This window comes from Stegastes partitus, unplaced genomic scaffold, assembly GCF_000690725.1.
Source record: "Stegastes partitus isolate 25-593 unplaced genomic scaffold, Stegastes_partitus-1.0.2 Scaffold1852, whole genome shotgun sequence".
NCBI lineage: Eukaryota > Metazoa > Chordata > Actinopteri > Pomacentridae > Stegastes > Stegastes partitus.
The window spans coordinates 188,707-216,337 of record NW_007579583.1 but is presented as its reverse complement, the minus strand read 5'-3'; the positions used below and the strand labels follow the sequence as shown (position 1 = coordinate 216,337).

The window sequence follows — 27,631 nt, the reverse complement described above, 5'->3', positions numbered from 1 at the left end:
CATGACTGTTGGTCACAGTTGAGTTTGTAATGGCTTCATGATTGTGCCAAAGAGAGCAGAATTATTTTATTGTCGGTTTAATCTGGTCGGTTCAAACATTTTATTTTTAGTGGATATTTAAAAGAAACATGTGGAATAAACCATTTAGATGGAATATCACAATTTTTCCAACTGAGCTTTACATCACAGATGACTAGCCCAAGGGCTGTTGGAAAGTTCTTACTAGGGATGAGCGATATATCGGCGACCACATCGGTATCGGCCAATATTAGTGTTTTTTTCTGATACATCGGTCCAATGAACTAATTTAGCCGATGTGAAAAACCGATGATTGTCAAACATTAGTGCCTTTGTCTCTACATTTGATATTGCTGCTATTTCACAGATGTTTTTACTTAAATGGTCCTGGACATGAATGTTAAATATGTCAAAAAAGAACAATTCAATAATGTTTTACCTTTCTTATGTAATAACAAAGGCTATGTGGTCTAATGTGGTATGGGCTTCTTTTGAATAGTTTTCATGTTCTCACAGTGCTTACTTGTACTCAGTTTTCGGTGTAAATAAAAATTGAATATCAACATCGGTAATATCGGTTATCAGCAATATCAGAAATATCAATATGGGATACATTTTAATATCGTGCATCACTAGTTCTTATAGTTTCTGGCTCTGATAAATAGTACCATTTTGGCATTTTTCAAAATGGCATGTCTTTCAAACCTAATATCAAGTTTTGGGCTTCAGAGAGTTAAATATGAAGTTGGTAGATTTATTATAAAGACTGAAAATGGGGAAACTTCAAGCGTTTAGAGGTTCTGTCAAAAGGTAACACAATCTGCTAACCAACACATCGAAAGCACACTATTTATGTCTTGTTTGTAGAAACTGTTAAAAATGTAAAATGTGAAATGATGAGTAACGTGCAGGGCAGAGCAGTGGCAACCTCACCCTGACGACTCCAGGTAGACCAAGAAAGAATGCCCGGCCAGGGAACAGGTCTAAATATAGACTCCAACAAAACCACAAGCTGTCACAAGAGTTTTTATTTTTCTATTTTTTTGTGCAGATTAAACAAACAAGATGCAATATGTTGCATTGTAAGCTGTAGACATGTTGGCAGATGCCGTTCCTGTCTTTGTGCTCAGAAAAACTAACCATCTCCTGGCTGTAGCTTCATATTTCTCAAAAATGATGAACGTTTCCTTTAAAATATGTGCATATAATTAAGCCATAATTATGCAATTAAGTTTTAGAGAGCTTAAATGATCTGTTTTGTTCCACCTCTACTTTCATAAGAGTACTTATGAGATAAACATGGATGAGGCAACAGCTGTGGTAATTAGTTGATTCACCTGCTACTGATGTAACTTGGGTACATGCCACAGTTTTACTGATATTGGTTTTGCTTTTAAAGCCTATAACTGATTGCCAGGATTTTTATGCCATACTTAATATCCTAAAATTCGACCAGTTTCATGCCAAGACATTGCTTTTTCCCCTTGGAATTTTACTGTTGGCACAATGTTAAAGTGTCAACAGCATTTTGTTCACTACGGGACACTAAAAACCTTTCTACCATGACCAGGGGAATAAAGTCAGTGGCAAAATATGCAGCTATTAAAACAAAGCACATACATGGCCAAGAAGTTTTAAAAAGGAAATTAAATTGTTTGAGTAAATTATTTTATGTGCACGTATGTCATCAGAAAGGAATCACGAATAAATTAGCGCTGACATTATTGACATTACTGACATCACAGATGGATTGGTAGTCGATACCTAATAAAATGCAGATATTGACCATTAGACCAATGTATCGATTGAAGCCTAAAGTTCAGTCCTAGTTGTTAAAACTGTGGAAATGTGACACATAAATGAGAGAGTGGAGGCAGAAAGATAAAAAGAGACTGTAGACCAGTATGACAGCCTAAGTGGGGTTGTCTTTTATGGTTATGATGATGGTTGAGGGGCCCATACTGAGGAGACCTAGACGAGGTGGACTGAGAACACAGAGTACTTCCACTCAGCACTTACTGGCCCATTTAGGGCCGATGATCCCGGTTGCTCAGCTCCTCTTTGAGGCCGACTCTCTCAGGGCTTAATTGGACTTGACAGCAGAGGGATGGGACTGAAACAAAGAAACACTCTCCTGCTCCCTGCTTATTCACTTCCCACACATCTCTGTCATTCCCCGATCACAGCACACAATCACCCATCACTTTTCTACTCTGCTCTAAACCTCAAACACCCACCACATGTTAATACAATATTGATTCTCCTCCACTTGCTTTGAATTTGTTTTTATTCAATGCTTGTCACGTCCAACAACATCAACTCCAAAGTTTTGTCCCTTTGTATCCGCAAGATGTGGATGTATACGCATTGTTGTGTGCGTTTTAGACACTTTAGATGTTTAGTCTTATCATGCTGTACCATCGGGAAGACATCTGATTGGTGCCAGATTCATTCCGCAGCACGAGACAATGATTCCACCAAGAGCTATCTTCTGCTGCAAGAAGAACAAGGAGTCCTGCAGCAAATGGCTTGTTCCCCACAGAGGCCTGATCTCAACATCATGGAGTCAGTCTGGATTACATTAGGAAACAGAGGACACCGAGACAGTCCAAATCCACAGAGAAACTGCAGCAGGATCTCCAAGATGCTTAAAACTACTACCTGAAAAGGAGCTGGAAAAAACCTTATACAAGTGCACAGCTGTGCTCTTGTTAAAGAAAAGATTGGATAGGTTACTGCACTCTGTACGACATTAAATAATAAAAAAAAAAAAAACCTTGGCATTATTTTTCAAATCATTTTCACCTCACTTCTGAAAAGTAGTTCATATAAAAACATTCAAAACCAAAAAATCAAAAAAGGTGATATTTTATGGTTGGATTAAATGAGACTTTTCCATGAATACACCTTAAAAAATAAAAAATAAATAACCATTTTGAACTGTTTTTTTGGTTGGTAATTTGTTATTTTTTAAAAATGACTATCATTTTAAAGATTTTTCTCATTTTGTTAAATAACCGATAACAACTAACGATCAAAAATGTGTATTTTTTCAAATAGTTTTTCTATTTCTTTTCTTTTCTTTTCTTTATAAATTACCCCTTTTTTACTGTATTTAAGTCAGCAAAAACATTTACTTATTTTACAGATATGTGTTATTTGAAGAAGATAAAAAGGTATATGAAAAACTGGAAAATGGTAGATATTTTTTTCAACAAAAAACAAACAAAAACTGGCCAAAACTGTGCTAGTGTCTACATAAAAAAATCTGTATTTTTACAAATATTAATTTTTTTTTTTTTTTTACAACGTTTGATGTAAAAGTTTCACCATTACAATATTTGTCAGCAAATGTCAATGTAAAATTATCAGGATTTTACCTGCTATTTTCAGTTTTTTAATGTAAGTCTTCTAGCATTTTAAATGTGTGTTGTTGTTTTTTTGTTTTGTTTTTGTTTTTTGGGAGGGGGGGCAATATGTTTTTAATGATTCTTTCTTTCTATTGCTGTGTACAAGGTGTTGTGAACTTATTTCCAAAATTGTGTCTATATTAAACGATAAAAGCAAACACAACAATGTCTTTTATAAAGAAAACAAAAGTAGCCCCCACACACAAAAATCTAAAAATCACATGATTAGAATTCTATAGATAGCAGAAAGACGGAAAATGCTTTAAAAAAATAAATAAATTTGACAAAAGCTGACCTGAAAAGCAACTCAAAAGGTACAAATAAACTAAAGTCAAATTCATCAAGTCTAACTCAAAACAAAAATTAATTACAAAAAAAATGAAATTAATAATTTTAAAAAATGAACGTAACCTTAAAAAATTCAATTAACATGTCATTTGATTATTTTAGAGGGACATATTATGTTTTTTCATGTGAAGCCCCGCAGAAAAACTTAAGACCCAAACACTGAAGGACAAGAATCTTCAAATCCTGCTCCAACTCAACAGCTTCAGTTTACATTGAAACAAGCCTTTAGAGCCGTCACTAAAGCTAAATATCAGTGCTGAACCACAAACTGTACACAAAAGCACATTTGTAGAAGCTGTTCAAGTGGTAATGAGGATTCAGTCGACCAGCACGAGAACTCTGCAGTTTGTAAACATGAAACTTGCTTTATGCTTTCTGCCGCCTTCTTAACACAAAGAGGTCTTGCCTGGTGCAGCGCTGCACTTGTGAAAGGTGACATTCAGCGGGCAGCCAGACAGTATGTGCCTTAAATGTTACCACCAGTTACTAAAACACTTTTGTGTTTTTTCTTATTTTATGAATGCTTCTTTTGAATTTTGTTTTACAAGTGTATCAGCCTTGAGGAACCATCAGCTAACCTTCGGTTCAATGGAAACCCAACCTTGCACATATTTTACAATAGATTCAATAAAGCAAACTTTTATGACCTACAGGCAGAAGGCCATGAAAAGCACTCGGTCAAGTAAATGAAAGAATAATAATAGTAAGGGAAAAAAATGGCATTGTGAAATATGGTTTTGTAATAATAGTAATAAAAATTGTGGGATATAATGATCCGGAGGCTTTGGGCACATTGAAAAAAGGCTAGAAAAACAGACTTGTGTCTGACAGTCTACGAGGCCTGCCTCTGGCTGTGGAAATATCCCCGACGGCTTGGCAGGGCCTCTGACTGCCGTTTCAGCCGCTATCTTAATTTTCTCCTCTAACATGTGTAGGAAATTTACTGCTTCATTTCATCTTGTCACAAAGGACCACTCTGCACCTGGCTTTCCCCTTCCTCCATTCACAGCTCTCTCCCGTGTCTCTCCTCCCTCTTCAGGAAAGTCTTAAAGCCAATGAGTTACATTAACTGAGACAGAAACTCTTATCAAGCCTGTCATTGGCCCAGGGGCTTACCTTCAGAGATGTACAGCAAATCAGCCCAAGAAACGCGGCTTTGAATTCAATGTACTGTAAAAATCCTCCTCATGCTCACACAGGAGGAAGCAGAGACTGTGCGTGCCTCCAGAACCACAGGTGAAAATGAGCACATTAATGCGGTTAGACTCTTACCTTCACAATGCTTGCCATCTCCTTTATAGCCTGACTTGCAGATACATTTGTATGACTTCAGGGTGTTCTGGCAGATGGCATCGATGCTGCAGTTGTCAAGTGCCTCTGCACATTCGTCCACATCTAGAAAGGAGAGAAAAGAGAGCAAGATAGTTCATGAAGCTGAAACATTCTTGAGGATCACGTTTGTATAACAAAAAAAAAACAAAAACTGATATCTGAATGTCAAAATGCACTTTCAAAGACAAACAAAAGGACAATCATGGAAATGAATACAAATCACATTGCCAAATGAGACACAAGCCTGCTTTTTGTAATGCGGTAAGTAAATAGGAACCTATTAATTATTCTGCAGTGAAGTTTCAATGATCAACTGGACATTTGGCTCATGTACGAGTCTGAATAACAAGTGAAATTCACCGACAATGAACCACAAACATCCTTGGACCTTTGTTAGATGTCATTCCTCATATCTCTCTCTCCTCTAGTTTACTGTCATCAAACTGTTTTACTGAAGTAAGCAACACCTCCCCAGAATGAATTAGGACTAAGGTTATACCATCTAGAAAACTGGCTAACAGGTTATATTGGGCTGAAACAGTTCTGTGAGGCTTCACTTAAGTGCAACAACTCACACCAGTATGCTAAGACAATGCAAACATTTAGATGATGAGCAGTTATAATGTTTGCCATGTTCGCTGTCTTGGTTTTGTGTGTAAGCATGCTAACGTTTGTGAATTAACCCTGAACACAAAGTACAGCAGTGGCTGATGGGTATGTCATTCATTAAAAAAGATATTCGGACAAACTAAAAGTTAGACAGAATCTGTACCAAACGTCATGCCAATCCAATCAATAGCTGTAGAGATAGGGGGTGCCATCACAAAAGTTAATAGGATTCAGTAGACTAAATTTTATGATAATTCATCCAACAGTTGTTAAGAGTTCAAAGTGAGAAACCAACCTACACAATAGTACTACCATTCCTGTTGCAAGCATGGCTAAAAATCTAACCAAATTGTGAATAAGGCCTTTTGAAAAACAACCTCCACTGGGCCGAACAACAGACATTTCAGTATGAACTTCAGTCAAAAAAGAATGTTCCAGCCCCGGCTAACCAAACTTATCTGGCACTCAGGCATGAATAAGTGATATGGGCAGAGATAAAACTGCTCAGTGGAAAAGGTAACTGTTGTGCAACCGCCGAACTGAGCTTGAATTACAAAGAAGAGAATGTGAAAAGACAAGAATGGAAATGGATTTAACCAGAAGCATGATCAGGTTTGCCTTCGTGGAGCCCCTAATCCTACCAAATCCCAGTTAACTAGCCCAGGTGTTTAGGATTACCCCCCTGCACACTGGGGAAGGGCAGCTTAACAAGGTTTACATAGCTTCCAATATCCACTCTTATCACAAGCCCTCTGCAGGAGCCGGCTGATCCCACTGGGAAATGACCTGCAACCTAAACCCCTGAGCTTAGCATATTGGCTATATCTACCTATTCCTGGAGGACATGCAGCCTGCTGGGGAAAGGAGGACAGTGACACTGCAGAATTCCCAAAACTCTGCGGAAAATCTTTATAACATAGTTAGACCCAATAGACAAAGACAGTGGAAAAATCCCAACTGCAATTTATTTGTGCAGCAAGTACGCAGAGCCAGAAGGACAGAGAATAGCTGAAGATTGCAGATTCCAGAAATATTTAATGAAAACTTTTAGGTTTCTGAATTAAGGTTAGGTTTAATAAAACAGAGTTATAACACAGTCACACTGGTGATTCTGTAAGGATGGGCTCACTTTGAGCTCAATGCTAATGTCAGCATGCTAACATGCTCAAGTCAAATTCATGCTTTTTACATCTGTGTCTGAAAGGGTACCTGTGACCTAAATGTCGCAATCCACCAAAGTCCTAAAGGGTCTGCAGACGCCTCTGTGGATGTCCACATGCAGCCCACATTTTTGTGACTGCCTGGACTGTCTGCACTGCAAGTGGGACGACCGCTCATGCACCAGAAGAACAAACAGTTCTTAAAACAAATGCTTGTTTCTAGGAGAGTCAGTACAAGGAGATCTGTCGTCATCCACAACTTTATAACTCATCATCGAAAGAGTTGTAATCGAAGTAGTCACTGCCAGACTTTGGAGGTGCTTTGATTTATACACGCATTGCATTGACGGAACCCAAACAAGGTGGGAAGTCCTTATTTCTCCAGAAGCCCTGTGCTATGTCCGCCCACTGTGCTCAGCACCCCTCAGGAATAATCACATTGACACGGTGCAGCAGCAATCTGTAACAAGCTGCTATATCCTGTAAAAAGTGCAAAGTCACAGCCAGCCTGTTAGACACATCCGTGGGAGTCCTGTGTGTTTTTCTGTGTTCAATTTGAGGGGCAATGTGACTGCCTGCATAGCAGACTGTAACAAATCTACTGCAGTATGAACAGAACCGCATGCACATCTGCTGTCCACTTTCAAAGTCGGTCTGAGCACACAGATGAGGAAAACATGAATTGGCCCCTATAAAGACAACAGACTGGAACCAAGGCTTAAACATTTTTAGAACAAAGCATATAACTAAAAGCTCTGGCTTGGAGAAGAGCTTTATTCAGCAGTCTCTAAGAAAGAAACAAAACAACAACAAAAACAAAAGTAATCCAATGCTGTTTATTCAGTATTTTTGGTTTTAGCAGCTTTCAAAAATGTCATTTTTCCTGAGACCTAAGTCTGTCACATAAAGATGCCCTCCAGTGAAAGTTTTTTTTACCTTGTTAACATGTGCATATACAGTATATGCTGGATTATTATGAGTGAAATAAAAAGTTAGTGCCATGGCAGAGCATTTCCACCTCGCAACTCCAGCGTATTGATGACAATCTCAAAAACAGGGATCCAGACTTCCTGGGTTCATATGTAACAAACCTCAGAAATCAATTTTTGTCAGCTTGCAAGGTTAATCTTCTTGTATCATTATCAATCTTCAGAAGTGGTTTCTGGATTCTGTTTAGGAGTCACAAGTGAGCTGGTATGCTCAGGCTGCATTACATAGCAGAGGAATCGGTGAAGAAATTACGTAGTTCTGCACCTTCAAGGGAAAGCAGCAGTGCAGAATTACATCTAAGCCATTTCAAGGTAGGAAGGGAATATTATCATGGGGGGAAAAAAACATGTGTAAACATGTATCTTTAATACACAGATATGAATTTTTAGGAGTTAAATCAATACCAAAGGAAGGCCTTCAAATGTCACAGTGCAACAAAAGACACGAGTTTATGTGTGACCCAAGGAGCCACGGCTTCAATAACAGCAGGGCAGAGATGAATAAACCCAGCAGCAGCTACCTGGATGTGTTATAAGACTCGGCCCACTCACTTTAATTAAAATAGCTCCGTGAGCACATAAGCCACGAAAAGTTTCTAGTTCTGGGGTTGCACTGTGCACTGCACATGTGGACTAATGTTTCTCTTGCTGGCCCCGCCTGCATGTTCCTGCTCAGTGCATAGATGTCAAAGTTAGATTTATGCTCTGTCTGATCAGTGCGTTGGATCGTTAGATAGCACTGGTTAATTCTCCACTTACAACTGTCAGACACTGGATGGGGGGAGTCAGTCTTGATCTTTATAACTTCTCAAAGCTGAATGATTCAGCATTCACGCCTTTTCATGTCCTGATTGGCCAGCTGTATATGGATGTGAGGCACTGTACATCTCTTTCTTGCTCTATTTTTTCACTTGTTACACAATTGTTTGTGTCACTTTCAATGTAAACAAATTAGCAGATGAATATCGTAGTTTTAATTGCCAACAGTGGTGGACAACATGCCCAGAGAACTCGTTCTAAATGACTATAACCTGGCACATCACACATACATCGCTTTTCTGTGCTCTGGAAAAATTTCACACGTGAAAAATCACAGCTTGAAAAAGTCATAACACAAAGAGTAATAATTGACCTTTTCTACAGTTAGATATTTCCTGTCAACTGGTTCCGCATTCTAGTGGGAAAATGCTTTTAGGTCACAGAGAACTTTTACATTGAAATACACTAATTGGCAGCAAGGCTGACAGGGAGCGTTGTATCCAGTTCTCTTAACAGATGTGTTCAGAGAGCAGCATTTACAGCTAATATGTTAGAGATTAGAATAAGTTATTGGTATTTTTTTAATAAAATAAAAAACAGTGCCAGTCTTAATATGGATAAAAAACCTCAGCACCATCAGAAGGGCGGGGGTGGGGGGTCGAAAGAAATGTAGAATGAGGTTTCATTAACAGAAGTTATACAATGTCAGGAGTTTTGTCTCCGTGTTTAGCAGTTTATGTATCACCATCTCAGTGTAGAGTCCTAGCATGACAATATTGGTTAATTAAAACAAATAGTCATGAAACAGGGTCACAGTTAGGTTTAAAGAAAAGAAATGCAATCGATGGAAATGCACAAACTATCAAAAACGGAACACTGAACGTCTGCTTTTTATCACCTAATACAAAAGCTGAGCATCAGCATTGTTCCATTAAAATAAAGTGATGTCAGCTCGTGGATACTGCCGTTGGAAAGTGTTTTCCAACAGCAGTATCTTGTAATAGTCTTGTAATGATTTGTCAGGTTCCCTGTGTCTGTTGGGTATTAGTGTCTGTGCTACATTCGGTATGGAATACAGCACCTGGGACTAGTTGTGGCCCATTTTGCCAAGTTTCCACAAAGCCATTTAGTGCTACGGGAGCTCCTTGAGCCCTGTATCAATTTATATTATGTGAGAACAATATGACTTCTCCTGAGGAAAAGCCTAGGTGCTTTCTCCTCACAGACTGTCTTCCAGGATAAGAGCAGGCGAGGCTGTTTGAGGAAGTGTTTTTCAATAGAAGAGGTATTAATCACAACAAAATATCTGTCTTATTGTCAGGTTTCTTGGTGCCAAATCTCTGTGGTAATTAATATTCGTTATGACAGAAACTCAAAGAATCCCTCTTTTAATCTTGTTATTAATGTTCCCATCTGGAGCATCAGTTCACTTTATCCTCCCAGCCCGCAACACTGCCAACTCTCACGCTTTTTCTTTGACACAGACACACACATACACACACACACACACACATACACACACACGTTCACAAACACACTTTTCAAACATGCCGAAAGTCAGAAAGTGCAATTACAATTCAAAGAGAGACGGCTGAAAGGTTAACCTTTGTGGTCGTGATATTTTTGCAGAGTGAAGAAAGTGAAACACAGTTATGCACACATATCACACTGTATCCTGATCAGCCACAACATTAAAACCGTTGACAGGTAGTGTATGACAACAAACGCCTTGTTATAATGCAATGTTCTGCTGGAAAACCTTGGGTCCTGGCATTCATGTGGATGTTACTTTGACACGTCCACAGCAAGACAATGATCCATGCCCCACTGCAAAAACCGCTTGGGAACGCCTCGAGGAACACAACAAAGAGGCCAAGGTGTTGACCAATCTTCCAAATCACCCAGCTCCCAAAATGATCGAGCAACTGCAGGATGTGCTAGAACAAGCCCGGCACATGGAGGCCCCACCCTGCAACCCACAGGACCCAAAGGAGCCGCTGCCAACATCCTGCTGCCAGATACCACAGAGATCCAGTCTCCAGGAGATTCGACACAATGTTAAGCAGGTGGGTTTAAAATTGTGGCTGATCGGCGAATATGCCATATAAATAGTGAAGAGAAAATGTCAATCATACATCTGTATTTTCAGCATCTCTCCATTTCTTCGCAAGTTGAATTTGCATCCTGACAGTTTGATGCTGCAGCTGCTTCAGGCAATCGTTGAGTGCAAAAGAGCAGCACCAGATACTGGGCTGTGAGTGTCTCAAATGTTACATAAGTGCCACGCCGTGACACATAATAACTTCAGTGAAATTAGAAATGATGGCTGGCAGCAGCTTGCTATGCATTGAGGGTTGTAAACAAACATAACAGCCTCTATGTTTGGTTAAAACCACCTAAACTGGTGAACTTATGTAACTAACTGTGCATAACATCACTCCCTCCTCAGAAATGTACCCTCGAACCAGTGTATGAAAGTTGGTAAACTTGAACTACAACAACATCTTTGTGCAAATACTACTTAGAAATCTCAACTTCTATAGCGTCCCAGTTATAGCACCAGGCTACACTTTTACTAACAATGAACAGGAACATCTGATAAGTAAATCAACAGCTGATGAGAACTGATTTACTATGGTGAGAGATCAATTTCCCCAAATCCGGAAATCAACTCAGAAATGGTAATTAGCAATCATGAAATATACAACATTGTCACATTCCCATTGCATTTGGTGTGAGCTGCACAAAATGAAATAAATACAAATTAAGAAATCATGGCCCACAAACTACAAGAATCCACGTCTGTCAAAGCACTGTTTAAAAATCCGCCCATAAAAGTTACTGGGAGCATTCCAGCGGACACATGGACAACAAAAGCTAAATGTGCTGGTCTTGTCGGAAACTCAAACTGCCTTTGCCATGGAAATAAACATGTCAGAATCAATACATTCTTTGGCTGAGTCCAGGGGACGATCCTCTGAACGCGTGAGAAAAAAAATGTGCAGTGTATTCAGTAATGCTGCCCTGGTAATTGACTCATGCCCAAGATGAAAAGATTGTGTTTCTCATTGAGACTTTCTTTCATTCTTTTGTGCTGAGGAACAAGTTAAGGCAGCAGAGAATGAAGCTGGCGCTTCGAGACAAGGATGAATAAACAAAGTCAAAACAACAAACCAAAGAAGAAAGATATGTTGGGCAATGCTTAGATGTTTAAACAGTTTCCTCCGGGGAATGTGTCATTTTGAATATTGCTGCTCTTGTAGCTCTCCTCTCGTTCAGCCACTTGAGCATATTAAAGCCACAAATAGCTTGAGTCTGTGTTTAAACCCACTGACATTCTCTGAATATTGAATTTGATGATTTTGTTGGACGAAACCAAGTCGTAAAATAATGAAACATGTTTTCTCTCCCCTGAAACTGATTCCCTTCATGCTCAATAAAACTTTAAACTTCACCGTGTGTCAAAACTTCTAAATCCCTGAATGCATCGTTGCATGCCCTTACCCAGTGAAGCGGGCTTTTTCATTTTTTGGATGATGGCAGTAGGAGGGTTGCAGGGTACATAAATGGGATTTATTATAATTGCATTAAATTTGCAGGATAAAACTTCCTTATGTCCTCAGAGGAAAAGATTAAGAAAGTTACTCTGAAAAGCCATTATTCCATTTATTCCAAAGCAGGCCCCACATGTAAGTTGGAGCTGCCGGCGAAGGGCTGCTGGCCGTGGAGGTGAGACCTTGTCAGAGGTGCTTTTCCTCCCTGATTTATGGGACGGCCCTGGGATAAGCAGTGTATTTAGCTGGGCCGGCTCAAGGGGGTGTTAGCAGGAATAAGACTCAGAGGGGAGAGCGCGAGTGTGTGGGAGAATTGTAGAGCCGAAGGTGTGTAGTTCAAACATAGGGTAATGTTTACTTTGAGTGTTGAGACCCTCGCTGTTTGCTTTGCCCCAAACCTGCCCCCCCACTCCCCCCAACCCATCAACTTTCCTTCAGATACAGAAATAGACTGATTGGAGCTGGGACACCCATAGGTGTAGCTTTACTTGAGCGGCCTGCAGCCAACTCCAAAGTAACAGTCAAAAATATGGACCAAGTGACGCATGCAGGCAGCAGGAGCAATAAAATATTGGCTCCGGTTTTCCTGACAGAAAGATTTGGTGCGAAATGTGAACAACCTTCCTTTTTGATAAAGCCGTTTTTAGATGAAATCTTTCATTTTCTTGAGCTCCTTGTGGCTGAGGAGGAAGGGTGCTGGGTTCAATACCATAAAATTGTGCTCCTGGGATCACAGTGTTTGTCATACTGTGCATAATTACAAAGGAAAGTATTGTAATTATCCATCTTAGAACCACACTTACACTATAGTTTGGGTTGCGGTTGAGCAGGATGGGGTGAAGGTCAGGATAATTACTTAAGGAACAGAGCAGGAGTTTGAATGGCTGAACTGCATGAAAACATAGAGGAACGCTTTCTTTTATCTTCACTGCATTTATTGTAAAGGAGCCAAATGATGTACATCTCACAAACTCGATCTGTTGTAAAGAAAAAGACTGGTGTTAGAAAAAGTGGCTATTTTTCTCTATTGATTAGGAATCAGTAAAAAATGAAGAGGAAATTGGACAACAATAAAAACATTCTTATAAATTACAGCAGCAAATGCACTATTTTTACCTTATAAAGATCCAGGCATGTTTCAAAACATCTATTAAAAAACTATTGTGCTTTGAATAGTAATATGTGTTATATATGTTTGTTTGTTTTTTTTTTTCAAAATAAAAGCTCTAACTTTTTACCTACCAGGTCAGACATTTTACTCCCTCTCCCCGAGAGAAAAATCTATAAATATGCAAACAGTGTTTATTTTAAAAGTTTAAATAGTGAAACACAACATTTCTCCTCCTTTACTGTGAAGTCAATAAAAGTTAAACAATTAAGATTTCTCACATCAAGCTGGCACAACTGACTTTCACATGAGGTGCAATCTCCCAAAACCATGCATCTTAAAGTAGAATACATGACATTAAAACAAACATATTAAAGGTGCATGCATCTACAGTTGTATATATATCACACACTAATGTTATGTGACGCGATTCTTTCCTTCAACCTGAAGGTCTCCGGTGAGGATGAGGTTGTGCAGAGGACAGGAACTATGGTTGGTCGTCGCAACGCCATCGCAGCACACTGTGAAACCGTCGTGGATTTTTTAAGTTGTGCAGGGCAGCAGACCAACCAACCTCTCTCTCTCTCTCTCTCTCTCAAAAAAAAAAAATGGTTTTGATGAAATGCAGACGTCAACATTAACACAAAATTTAGCATCTCACCGCCCCTCCTGCCCCGATCCCCCCTCCGGCTAATGAAGGGACACACTGTTGGCTGTCCAGCAAGCCTCTAAAAAGTTGTGAATAAAAATATCCACTGCTTCCATTCGGGATATTTACACTCATCCTTCACACACTCTAAATGTTTAGGAATCATGACCACTGACTGATCCTGTGCTTTCAGAAACTGTGATCACAACTTCAAAACCCCCTGGGTCCCTCCCTGCCCAAATCCACCAACCATGAAGCCTCAGATTTATCCGAAGGCGACGGGAAAATGGACAGGAACATGCAAGCTAAGTTTCTGGACAGCAAAATCATGTTAACATGCTCAAAGACATTAACTGTGCCCAGATCTATGGCTTTAACTTGTTTACACATGCAGGAGTGCACAGGTCTGCACATGGTTTTCTTTCATATTACTTGTGTTCACTCTTCGTCTGCTATATCTGTTAATGACAGAGAATATTCTGAACCTCGCTGTGTTGTCATATTCTGCAAAGGCGCGTTCTACAAATTTGATTTAAAAAAAAAAATGAGGTGCTACTCAGCCTGAGACAAGAATTTGTATGATGCATTATGTTGATATCAGAAACTTTAATCTAAAAGGAAGTGCTAAACAGATGTTACTGAGTCGTATAAAGAGAAATCCAGAGTTTTTGAAGTTTGGTCCATGCAAAACAAAATAGGCTGCACAGGGCTCTATCGTTCTTTATTAATCTGAGTCTCTTAACTTTGTGGAAGTAAAAAAAAATAAATCCACATGGCCGCAGAACCTCTGTGATTTATGTTCGTAATCAATTATTCTAAAAATTGTTTCCTCAGTTAATGATTTGGATTAGAAAACAGTCCAGAAAAAAAAATAATAATAATAATCACAATGTCCATGTCCAGGTACTTTCTAAAAAGTCTTTTGTCCAACAAATTCAATCAAAAGCATTTAAGGAAATATAAAGTCAAACTGTCAAACTGGGAAAAAAGCAACTTTAAGCATTTTTTTTTAGCACATTTAAGAACCTGAGACTAAAATCAATTTGCACTTTTGCTTGAAAAATAATTCAATAGCGCAATTATTCCTGACTTCTTCTTGTACAATTAAAATCTGGAGTTTTGCATCGTAATGAGGACAGTCACTAAACTAGTTTCCTCACTTGAGATGAATGAAGCAACTGAATCGAACGTCTGTTAATCGCATACCGTTTTAATTTACCAGCAAAACAAAAGCAGACATTATAGAAGCAAACTAGTCACCCCATAATGTTCTAGCTTCTTTTATAAGCCTCCAAGATCTTTCCTCAGCTCCTTCAGTCTAACTTAATAACGTGCTCTTTCAATTTTTTATTCCACACTGTCAGCTTCTGCACTACACAAACACCAATATATAATGGATGTGTATTTGGGGGTGTCCTTATTACAACATTTCAACTAACCCAAGCCAACACATACAAGATCTACTTCTTCAATCTGTCAACGCCTTTGAGAGCATTTCGTAGCGTGCGTCCTTCCCAACAAAACAGCCGGCAGCGGCGATGAGCCTGCAGAGCAAAGAGCAAGTGGACTCACCTCCTCGCGTCATTTATAAAAGATTTCTCAAGGTAGCTCGGGCTCTGTGAATAAATAATGGCCGTTCTTTGTGATTTTGATCATAGGCCGAGCATCTGGTGTTGTGCCCTTCCTTTAGCATGTGTGGCCTTAATAGACTATGACTCACAGACCTCCGGACCACCTCCAGAAGGAAAACACTTATTACAGTAATTAAGTGAATCATAGAGTAATACTAAGAGAGCACAGAGCGAGGCCGACATGACACTCTCCAAGTGTCGGAGCTCTAATATGTTCACCGCTGAGGACGTGAGCGTAACTTGTAACCATTTCTCATTAGGAGCCAATGTGACAAGAAATTCATTTGTAGCGTTCAAGTGATTTTTCACACGGCTTGGCATGTGTCCTCAACTGTTAATGACTTGTTGGCCTCATGCAGCATATTTTATATGCGGGAAGGGTGGCACTTAGTCCAGCTGTATACCTTATATTTATACAACCAGAGCTAACTGACATGACACTCTGCCCGCTGCACACAGCAATTACATTCATTGGTGGTTGCTTTAGCCAGATACAGTACCGACTATAAAGATGGCAACGTAGCAATTACAGCACAAGTGTGATATTTTTAGTTGTTTCCTGTCAAACGGAGGTATAAAGTGAATGGTTCTCTGTGTAAGCTGTGAAGCAGGCATTAACTACTAAAGCTCAGAAATGTGGAGTCCGGTGAGGTGGAACTGACTGGACGTATACTTCATTTAAATGCTGAGAGACAGCGCACTCACCTCAGACTAACATTTCCCTCCTACAGACATATCAAGTGTTTAATGGCCCCTCAATCACTGCTCCTACTGTGTTTCCAGTGGCACTTTGTACAGGGAAGCTAGACGAAATCTTTCACCTTTACATAAGGAAGGGAAAAAATGTCTCACTTTCTGGCAGACTTTTTCACAGCAACACAGAATAAATCAGGGAAACAGCAGTTATTGTTCGTACGAGTTAATCTGCTAATAATTTACTCAATTAAACTGTTAATTTTATCTGTGATGTGTCAGAAAATGGTGAAAAAATGCCATTTGAGTTATCAACGACACCATTTTAGATAAAGAAAATCAGGAAATCTACAAAATATTTCTTGAAAATTGATTTCATCGATTAATCGATTAGTAAAATAGTAACTATCTGTTGAATAATTAATTGATTAACATAAGTAAATGTTGCAGCTCATCCATAAGGGGACGTGTGTTCAGCCTAAAACATATTAAAATATTTACCAAAAAGCAGAAAATGAGTTTGATGATGACAGTGAATCAGTTAGAACCTGACTGTCGAATGTGTCGAATAATTAACTTCAACAATGAATTATCTTGTGTATTTGCTAAATTTGCAAGATTTTATCTAAAAAGAAAAATCATGTTTTGCCAGAGTCTTCAAATGCCTCGTTTAATCTGAAGAAATTAATGTTACGATATGGCAAATAAAAGCTTTAAATCCTCACATCTCAAATCAAAGAAACTTTACCGTGCTAGAAAAAGGACTGAAACCATGAAGCACTACCAACTCTTTCTTTTCCGTCAACCCACAAATCAATAAAACTTCTCGGCTCCAGTTGGATCCCATCATGATAATTCTTTAAAATGAAAATAAATGTTACTAAATTACAACCTTGATGAATGACAGAAATGGCAGAATTGCCTGTTACCATGTTCACTCCTCAAAATTATCAGTCATCATCAGAATTATAGACTAGATTCAGAGCGTAATTGATCAGTGAAGCATCGCAGCCTGTCTGGCAACACTAAATAGGTTTTATAATTATAAAAGCATAATATAAAACAGCATTTTCCATTTCTCCCATTTCCATCATTTGACACCCACTTACCTAAATTACAGGTTGATGCACAAGCAGCTCCGTCTCTGCCCATGCCATTAATGTGCATGTAATTATGTGGATATGCTCCCATTTAATTTGAAATTGAAAAATCCGTAGGAAGCGGTATGAAACAATACAAGCCGATAATTTCTACTTTATGCATATTTATAATGTAAATAGCTTTTCTGTTTTGATCTCTGGTAATATTTCAGACAGCAGACACAAGTAAGACCCAGTGTTAACTTGTGAATGACACCAGAAACTCCAGCATTTTAGGGGCTGTGATCATTGCAGAAAATTACATTCAGAAAGACTGAACGCCTGCACAGCTCCAAGAACTGGTTGAACAGTCAACTAGTTAGTCAACAGAAAATTAAGTAGTTGCTCTGGTAATTAGTTTATTGTTTTGGGTGTTTTGTGAGAAAGATTATACCAAAATGTTACAGTTCCATCTTCCTTTCTTGTTTTGTTTTTTTTGTGTCTTTTATAAAGGTGAACCTGGGCGCCCCTGTAGCTCACCTGGCTGAGCGGGCGACCCATGAACAGGGGCTATAGTTCTCCGGTGCAACGTTCGTAAGTTCTCATGACAGTTTGCTGCAAGGTCTCCTCCCTTTCCTGTCTGACTCTCTCACTGTCCTGACTAATAAAGGCAAAAATGCCAGAAAAATAATCTTTAAAAAAAATAATGAAGGTGAACCTAAAAATCTTTAAGTTTTGAGCAGTTGGTTCGACAAATCAAGATATTTTATCTTCATTTATTTTAACTATTATTTATTATTATTTCATATTTATTATTATTTTCACTTTTGATATTTTACAGAGGAAATAAATCAATAAAATTATTGATAATGAAATAAGCCATTATTTGCAGCCCTAAATGTGTGCATGATACATGGTGAAGAATTAAACAAAAACAACACCTGTATCACTGAACATTTTACCAGAGAGTGTCTGCAGTAGATGATTCACAGGTGTATTTCCATTTATTTACTTTTTCTAACTGCATTATATTCAAACAAAGGAATTTACTTTAATATCTTTGTTTCTGTAATGTAATGAATGAGGAAACTTGAAACCATTTAGATTGTAAAAAAAACATTTCCCTTTTATTTTACTTCAGTATTTTTATGGAAATGACACAAATATACGTTAATAAAAAGTCTGTTTTTAAGATTTGTTTTAATTTTTTGTTGGAGTTATTATTAATGTAGGTATATCATTAACTAACAGAAGAGTTCAATATTTATTTAGTTTTATTGCTGTCTGCATAATATTGACAAAAAAATGTCTTTTTAAGTTTACAATGGGTGAACCATAAATTAACAGAAAATGTTTACTTTTGATTACTTAAAAAGTCTGGGTAATGAGCTAGCAGTACTTTTATTTTACTGATTTATTTATACATAAACCTTTGCAGTTTGTTTTTGTTTTTTGTTTTTTTAATTGTAGATATACCATAAACAGAAATAACTGAAAATGTCCTGAAAACGTTTTCACTATACATACATCATTAAATTACTCTTTTTTTTAAATCATAGATTTAGTATGCATTCCACATACCTTAAAAATGTTTTTTTTTTTAAATGCAAGTGTTTTACAACAGACTCATTAGACAATAAACTGTTTTTGTTTTTCTCTCTCTCTCGTTTTTTTTTTTTTACTGTGGACACTGTTAATTAACAGAATACTTCCCGGACAAAGTCAGAGTAATGAGCTTCCAGTGTTTTTTTCAATTATTTTATGGATCTATTTGTTAGAGTGCATTCGCCATTAATGATCAGTATCTGCCATTACAGTGTGTAATAAATTTATATGTGGAGTTCACCAGGGGGTGACTAAATACTGGAGAGGATCGTATGGTTTTTCCCATGCCTCTGTCCATTTAGGAAGTCTCAGATTCATCAGTGAAGTCATCCCTCTTTCTACCCTGAATGCACTGGCCAGAACCCACCAAATAAATAACTTGGCTTTTTTTTCTTCTTCTTCTTCTTCTTCTTCTTCTTCTTCTTCTCATCTGGATTCCTTGATGTATTGGGCTGGATTTTTCCATTACTAAGCAGAATAAGAGCATTTCCTTTCACTTCCAGCAGTCTCCAAAGCTGGCGCTCACCATCAGGAATGTAAACACACGCAGTCTGTAAACAAGGCTCTCTCTGACCCCCAACCCCCCTCCAACAACGCTGACCACCGCAGACCAGCCTAATGACGTCCCTCCCTGACCCCGCCAAACTCTCAAAGACAGACGCAGCCCCATTATTCAGCCAAGAGGTCACAGGAGGGAGCGGCAAGAGGAGCGAAAGAAGGAGGAAGAATGGCGTAGCGGCCGCCACGGGTTTAAGAAAGTACAGACACCGAGATGACAGCCGCTCTGATAGCTTCTCCTGAATCACAGTATCCCCAATCAGCCAGTAATGGAACAGAAAAACAAATGCGGGCTCTGCGGTGGGGGGTTAGAGGATTAATGATCTAAGAGCTGCTACAGCTGGCCGAGGGGCGGCTCGGAGGTTCCTCAGCGAGGCATCAGCACTCGTGAAGGAGGCTCTAGAGGTGAGTCTAAGACTGGAGGAGGGGGGTCAGAGTGCCGTCAACACTGACTCCATCCTCCCCCGAAACCAACAGGGATGTTGTCAACACAGCGCCGCATCTGCACTGAGAACAAAGGCCACTGACAGGGTGAGAGAGGAAGAGATGGGAGCAGCAGAGAGAGTTTTCTCATTTTAACCACAATGCCACAGTTGAGAGAAGCATCACAGGCCTCATTTGGAACATATTGTTCAGATTAAAGCCTCGATAAATAAACAGGACTCAAACAAGCACGACGCTCCGGAGTGTGAGGGTTCGAGCGTTTTTGGGTTGCTTTTTTTACCACCGGACACTGGTGTCGTGCACAAAGCAGTTTGTCGTGGAAATCTCAAAAGAGTTTGGGTGGTTTAAACTACATTTCCCCCCCTCCTCCCTCTGTTGCACCTGAAATCTACAGCTCTGTCAGCCCTGCAACCATTCTAAATTAGGTGACAAATAGCGGTCACAAGGGCCTCGCCAGCTGCTGATAAAGTGATTTTCTGCTCGAGGAAGGGTGAAAAGGTAGCATGACAGAGGGGTCTCAATAGCTGATGGGTTCCCCTGGGCAGCGACAAGAAATCTGCACTGTCCACAGGTTATGGTTTTGTTTGGCTGTGACCGACCTAAGGTTTGTACGGCTTACAAAAAGTGGAAAAAGAAAGTAATTGTTCAAATTCAGATGAAGGTTACACGAATATGCAAAAGAGAAATCGGACCACAAGCACGCACCCCACGGTCAAGCACAAACCACTTCCAGGACACTTTAAAACAAATGTTTGATATTTGTAGGATATCATTTGTTCTTCATGACAGAGCTAGCTTACTTTACCATAAGGACTGTAAATATTAGAAAAAAGGCTGGCTCAGTGTGGTCGGCATCTCAAAGCCCACTAATTAACTTGTTTGCTAAATCTATACAAAAAGCAAAGTGTGATATTGACGACTCTGTGTTTCTGGGGGGGGCGTTACGTGTCAAACTGTATCGCAGCTCTGAGCAGTTGCCGGGCAACCAGCTGAGACTCCAGGAAGTCTGAAGTCACCAGGTCGGATTTATCATATGATGTGTTAATTAGCGAGCTTTTGAGATTCTCCTATTTTGCAACAATCTGACAGAGCTGGGCACCCTGGTTCCCTGTGCTAAGCTACGCTAACCAACTGCTGGCTTACATTAAACATACAGAGAGTGGTGTAACGCTCCAAGACAAAGTAAATAAGTGTATTTTCCGACTGTTGTTTCACTACTTCTTTCAATTAAAGCCACAGATACATAGTTGTATGATGGTGATAACGTCTGAGTCCATTTTTCATTTTCTTAAAGAAAGACTGGAAAATATGCAGCTCATTATTTTTACAAGAAAAATTAGGAAATTGCTGATTAAAAGTTAACAATTTGCCAAGTGCACTTATTAAAAAGGACCTTGAGGAGGAAAGTCTAATTTCTTAAGGTTGGAATCTTTGACTCTTTGTGAGGAAAATCCGTCGGCCAGGATGAAAGTGAGCAACTGTCCAGAACGAAGGCCCACTGAATCGCCTCGGGTCACAGCTTGTGCCAGACATCTCTGACTTTACGTGTGCCTGTAAACATGGTACCCGCTCTGCAGCCTGCCTACCCGCCCTAACACTAAATTAAAATGTTTGTATCAAGCTGCACCTCGGCCGCACAGAAGCCTGTGAATTAAAAGAAGAAAAAAAAACCAAGGCACAATAAACCTGAACCGTTTTCAAAGGATTCTGCAGCCATAATGGAGCCTCATTTTGAGAAGTGAAAGCACTTCTGCCTGCTAAGTGCAATCATTAATATCCAGTCTAAAATCACTCATCGCAGTCATACACATTCACTTATCCCCACAGCGCACCCGCGGATAAAAGTCGTTTTCGTGATTCATACCGCATAGCTCCTGGACAGAATTGTTATCAAGTGTTTTCACCACTCAAGTAATGCCAAGATAATAATCTCTCCCTCTCTTGGCTGCTTTGTAACAACATGTACAGCGGTGTTGGAGCACCACTTGTCAGGCAGATGCTTTCTGAGTGTGTCTGCTGAGTAGTAATGCGAAGCTGGAATCGGTCCCCTCCACCCACTCATCAGCCACTGACCGAGGGCTACCCCGAGGCTCGACCTGCCTCCGACTCTCTGATCATAACGAGAACACGACTATCTGACACCGCGTGCCTGCTGCAGAGAGAGGAGACAGACTGAGACAAGCTCGGCTTATGTCATCACAAGGGGGTTCTTTTTGTTTAGGGGAAGAAAAAAAGAAGGCATTTGCAGGTTAGGAGCTTGTTTGCTTTAATTGGGCTTGGTGAAAAGTAGAAATTAAAGGGTGACTTTGTCAACAAGTGATCCATGCTGCAACGTCCTGATCCACAATGTGATTCATTTCTCAAAGTCACGGAGCGGCCCAGTCGAGACAGAAGAAGTCTTTTCTTCCAGGTTGACCTGAATACATCTTCCACTCGCCCGCTGTTAAAAATTACTTCGCCAAAAACTGTGCTCGGCACCTTGGCAGACAAATAGGGACTTTTGCGTCTGCTTGTTTTTAAGGCACATCCAGCCTCTCGGGGGGGATAAGTGCAACAACTTGGACAAATACCACTGCAGGAGCTTGTAAGGACTCACGGGGCAATGCAGAAACCTCGCAGCCTGAGAAATAACAGTGGAGGTGATGAAAGAGAAATGCCAAAGTGGTGTCAATATGTCAAAGCCAGATGACTGGCCATATTCTTAGAAGAAAGTGCCACAGTCTCTGGCTGCCTGTCATCTTTTCTTTTTTTCTTTTACTCCTCTGTCTTTCTGCTAAACTGCACACTCTCATAGAAGTTCAAGGCCAACTGGATAAGCAGAAATAAAAGCTCCATTTAAACGGCTCTTTCATGTGGCTTTACATACAGTTTCAAAGACCTGTCCAAATTACTAAGACGCAGAGCAGACACAACACTCTCTCACTGTCCCATTTCACACATACACTAATAGCGATGCTCACATCCTTACTCAGACCCGCAGCTCATCCAGCCTTCTATCAAGTAACAAAAATGGACTGAACAGGGCTGGAGAAAGGAAGCAAAGAGGGCAGAGGGGGAACTGTGCACATCTCTTCTTTTTTTTTTTGTTTCTTTTGTTGTTGCAGAAATATAATTAGCACATTGGCTGACAGGGAGCTTTCTGACACGGTGGGTGTACTGCAGTCTTCACTTATGTTTGATAGAGGAAAAAAAAAAAAGCACAGCTACTGCATTAAGTGTAAAGGAAAGGAAGCGAGGACAAAGCAAACAAAGCAGGAGTTGGGTGAAAAAGGAAAGAGGGTGAGTGTTAGGGAGGAGGAGGAGGAGAAGAAGGAGGAGGAGGGGGGAGTTTCTTCTTCCCTTCCGTCTTGCTCACAGTGGAGACTCGGGCAGCATCTCTAGGTAAGCGTCCCCCGTCGCTTGGGCCTCATGTTGGCCAAGGCTGCTCGGTTCCCACAGTGTGTCAGGGCCCGCATGTGGCCTTCCTCCCCACTCGGGCAGCCCTGCGTCTTTAGACCCCCAGGCCCCGGAGCAGAGGTTACACCAACACAGCCAGCCACAGCAGCATGTCAGCCCCACACCAACCGTTGCCTTGGTGCCGCTGCATTAGCAAAGAGCTCCTGACTCTGTTTCGAGAGAGAGTGATTTGCCATGACGTCTGTGGCTCCCCTCTTTCGTTCTCTTTTTCTCGCTTGTTGCTGCTCGCTCACTAAGAAACCTCTTCTCTCTCTCTCTCTCTCTCTCTCCCTCTGCACATTTAATCTCTCCTGTTTCCCCCTGGTCTCATTTTTCCCGTCTTTGTCATTCTCTCCACCACATCTTCAAATCTTCCCTCCCTCATTCCTCTGCTCTTTTGCTTTTTTTTTTCTTCTTCTTCTTCCCCCTTCCTAGAGTAATGACTGATGCCTGAAACGCAGTGCCATGATTAGACTGACACTGATGAAAGACAACATCTGCGTTGAATAAATATTGAGCTGACAAATTGTGCTTCTTTTTTTTTTTTTTTGTCCTCCCCACCCTCAGTCATTGTTCATCCCACTGTTCCCCCATTTTTCAAAATTGTTCCCAGCTTGCAGAGTTGCCGGTACCACAGAGTTGCCACCGACATCAAATGGGATATTTATTTTCGGTTAGGCGCAAAATATGCTCACAAATAACTCGCAGATAATACATCGCTGCGGAGCTCGCGCTGGCAGAAGCCCTATCAAGCGGTCGTCAGCCTGCCTTTCACTCGGTGACCAACAAACAGGTGCATGTCATTAGAAGCTCTCATACAGCAGCATTCCACACGACAAGGAAGTGTGTAATCGATGTTGTGGAAAATAAAGTGAGAAAAAAGTAGTTCTAATTGCAAAATGTAAATATTGAGTTTTCCCACAAGTGGGGGCAGACCACCCAGGATGCAAAATAGTCACCCACCCCCTTTCTCCTTCTTCTTCTTTTTTTTTTTTTTTTTTGCCTTGTCGACCGCCTGAGAAGATGTCTTTTTGTGAGTGCAAAACATCACCGACCACAATCAACACTCACACAGGAACCATGATGTGTCTTTGCATGCAAATACTTCTGGCAGCTCCGGCTTGGCGTTTGTATTGTGGGAAAATTAAGTGATGAAAACCTGCAGGAGAGGGCTGAGCAGATCAGAAATTGAGTGTGTAAACGCCACGTCCGTCTTGTTCCCTGAGAGGTGCCAGGAGTTTTGATTCAGGCTGCCCCCCCCCACCCTCCTCCTTCCTCCCCTTGTCTGGTCTGAATAAATTCTCACAAGAAAAAGAGAGCAAGAGGGCAGCCGGCTGGGCAGGACGGTACTGTAGCTGCAGTGTCTGACAGACTGAAGGCTCCTCCATGTGTGTGTTGCAGGCCGGTGTCAAATAGTTGTCTGGACTGTGACAAATACCTCCTTGTGGTCTCACTACAATTACCTGCAGGATTAGCTATGAAACATAACTGTTCACGCTGCTGATGCTGTCTGAAGATCAAAGACAAGTTTTTTTTAGTTTTATTCTGACAGCAGCAAACTCTCAGTGAAACTTAATTTGAGCCTCATTATGTTTCCTCTGTTTTCTGTCTTGGCAACTCTGCATAAATATAAGCAACTGAGCACACTAACACAACAACAATTATGATTGCAAAATAAGGCACTGAATCAACACAAGGCTTGAATCAAACTGAAGCATCAAAGAGTCTCAAAAACTTCACTTTTGCTCACTTCTTGACACAAATGTTCTATTTTTTAACATGTTTTAAAGCACATATATGAAGGCAAACATTAGCAGCTGTCCACAGGAGTCATATAGATCCATTAATTAAGCATCCAGCAATCCAACCAGCTCATTCCCAGCCACTATGGCTAAAATAAAAAGGTATTTTGAGGTGAAAACTTACCTTGAGTGGTTTTACTTCCTGAAGCTGACTGTTGGACAAAGGCGACCAAGCAGAAACCTACAAATCCAAGGCTTGCGCGTATCAAAGCGTGCACATACATGTTAACTTTCACTGTAGTTCAACACGAGCACTTTCTACGATACGCAAGAGCACATACAAGGGTGCGTGAGTGTGATATAAAGGTTTCTTGTTATTCCCTCTGAGCACCAGCTGACAGGATAGTGTGCGATCCTCTGTTTTCTTTTTCTTTTTCTTTTTTTTTTTTTTTCCTCTGAACGCCTGCTTATTTGAGTTTCAAGTGATCGGGGTTGAGGACAGCCCGACAACGCGGAGCGGAGGAAGGCTTTTCTGTTATCATGTTTCGAGCCAGACCAATGTCAATTTAAGAAAGGGAAAGAGAGAGAGAGAGAGAGAGCGAGAGAGAGAGAGAGAGATGGAGTGCAGCGGCGGGGTCTGAAGGGGGAGGAGAGAAGAAGACGCGTCCGCGCTGCGCTCCGGACTCCTCTCTGCTGCCACTTCTCCTCTCTGACTGGCTCACAGTTTCCTTTTTTTCCCCCCTTTTTTTTTGTTCGTTCTGCAGGAATTTCCACGCAGGTGCTGGTTAGACTCGAGGTGGACCAGGGTTACCACGTGCACGGTGCGTCGGGTTCGTGTGGCCACTTGGTTGGTGCCACCTGTGCGTAAAATGTAAAAAAAAAAAAAAAAAGGAGGACAAGAGGGCGGATGGATTTATAAATGACTCAGATGGGGAAAATAATGGCCTGGAGATTGCATTTTGTTCTTTCCAGCAGACTGTAGAGCTCATCCAGTCCCACTAACAAACCAATAAAGTGCCTGTTGTCATTGTTTCACGGGTGCAGCACTGATGCCATGATGCCTGCTTACTGATGCTAAACTGAAACCATTTGCCTGCACATGTTGACATGTCGAAAAAGTCCAATCAAGACTAAAAAACTGCTACATTTTAATGGCATTCTTAACAAAATTATTTAATTTGGAGGGAAAAAAACTTAGACTAAACTCATTTTTAACTTATCTATGCAATACCTGCACACTGAATGGTGTTAAAAGTTCAACTTACAGATTTAAACACTAAATTGCAGAGCTTATTTGAGAATGGAAAAATGAAAACCTACATTTCTTTATTATTATTTGATACCTCTGCCGATTTCCTCCCATATCATCCTTATTCCAAGGTCAATTGGGGGCCTTAAGCAATTTCTCTTCCCTGTTATAGAAGGAGCTGGACCCGCATATAGAGCTGAAAATTCAACCGAATATGTACCTTGCATATTAAAATATGCACATAAAGGAAATTAAACAAGCCTTGTTGGTATTAAGTTAAAATGTTAAATGAATAAGCTACACCAGCTGTTCAAAATACAGCTCAAGATGAATCAATTCTTCAGGTATGAAAACTAACAATCAGTAATTGTTTACAGGAACTTTGGTGAAAGCTTTATGAGAATCATCTGGAACCAAAAACACAAACCTGAATGCAAATTGTGCTTTGTGTCATCCAAGTCCAAAACCATAACCAACACCATATTATGCGCTTACCAATTTTGAGCATGTTGCTGCAGGAGATTTAACTCAGCTGCCACATTTCTCATTGATTTTTTTGTGTCAGAAGTCAGTAAAATTGACATTCACTTAGATGTTTCTGAAGTGTATTGTACAAATACACGTTAAGCCAATATTTCGTTTAACTAAATGAAGATAAAACACCATCAGCATGTTTTTGAAGTTGGACTTTAGGGTTAAAGATGCTCCACCATCGGTCATTCCTACAAATAAGTGATCCAGAGTAACTCTATGCACACCATTACCCCCAAAGCCTGAAGAGGAATGAGGCTTGAAGAGTTACATGAATCAAAGCGGACCTCGCTCACATTACCAGCAGCACAACCCACCGAGCCACTGTGCCACATTTCACCAGCAGTGACATGTGAAACATTTGTTTTCGGGGAGCGTCCTACGGAGGAACAGCATCTGCATCCACACACCTGCTACCTTCTTCTGCATTATCACCTAAATTAATCAGCCGTGTTGATGCATTTATGTTTGCGTTTGAACGTACGGGCAGATCCTACACCATAATTATCACTCCTGCTCCCGTGTGTAATTTTTTTTTACTCTCTCAATCAAATATAATTAGGGCCCCACAATGAGGCTGATTGGAGATAACAACTCTGCTTTTCTTCAGATGATGCAGAGAATTTGACACACACAATCCGAAATGGCTGAGGGCAGAAAAGGAGGACAGAGGATTAGTTTTCATTATCTTGTATCTTATCAGAATGTTGTCATTACCTGCACTTTAC

General features: G+C 40.3%; 1 protein-coding gene across 2 annotated transcripts in view; it reads right to left on the bottom strand.

Annotated features, from left to right (window-relative positions):
* The window catches only part of scube3 (signal peptide, CUB domain, EGF-like 3), an 80,591-nt gene extending 54,853 nt beyond the window's left edge, over positions 1-25,738 (bottom strand). For both annotated transcript variants that reach the window (XM_008302667.1, XM_008302668.1), the window contains exons 1-2: positions 25,308-25,738; positions 5,049-5,171 (exon numbers count right to left, since the gene is read on the bottom strand). In XM_008302667.1, the coding sequence (XP_008300889.1) occupies positions 5,049-5,171; positions 25,308-25,407 (223 nt within the window). In that variant the 5' untranslated portion in view covers positions 25,408-25,738. The remainder of the gene's footprint in view (positions 1-5,048; positions 5,172-25,307) is intronic.
* Positions 25,739-27,631: the final 1,893 nt, after the last annotated feature.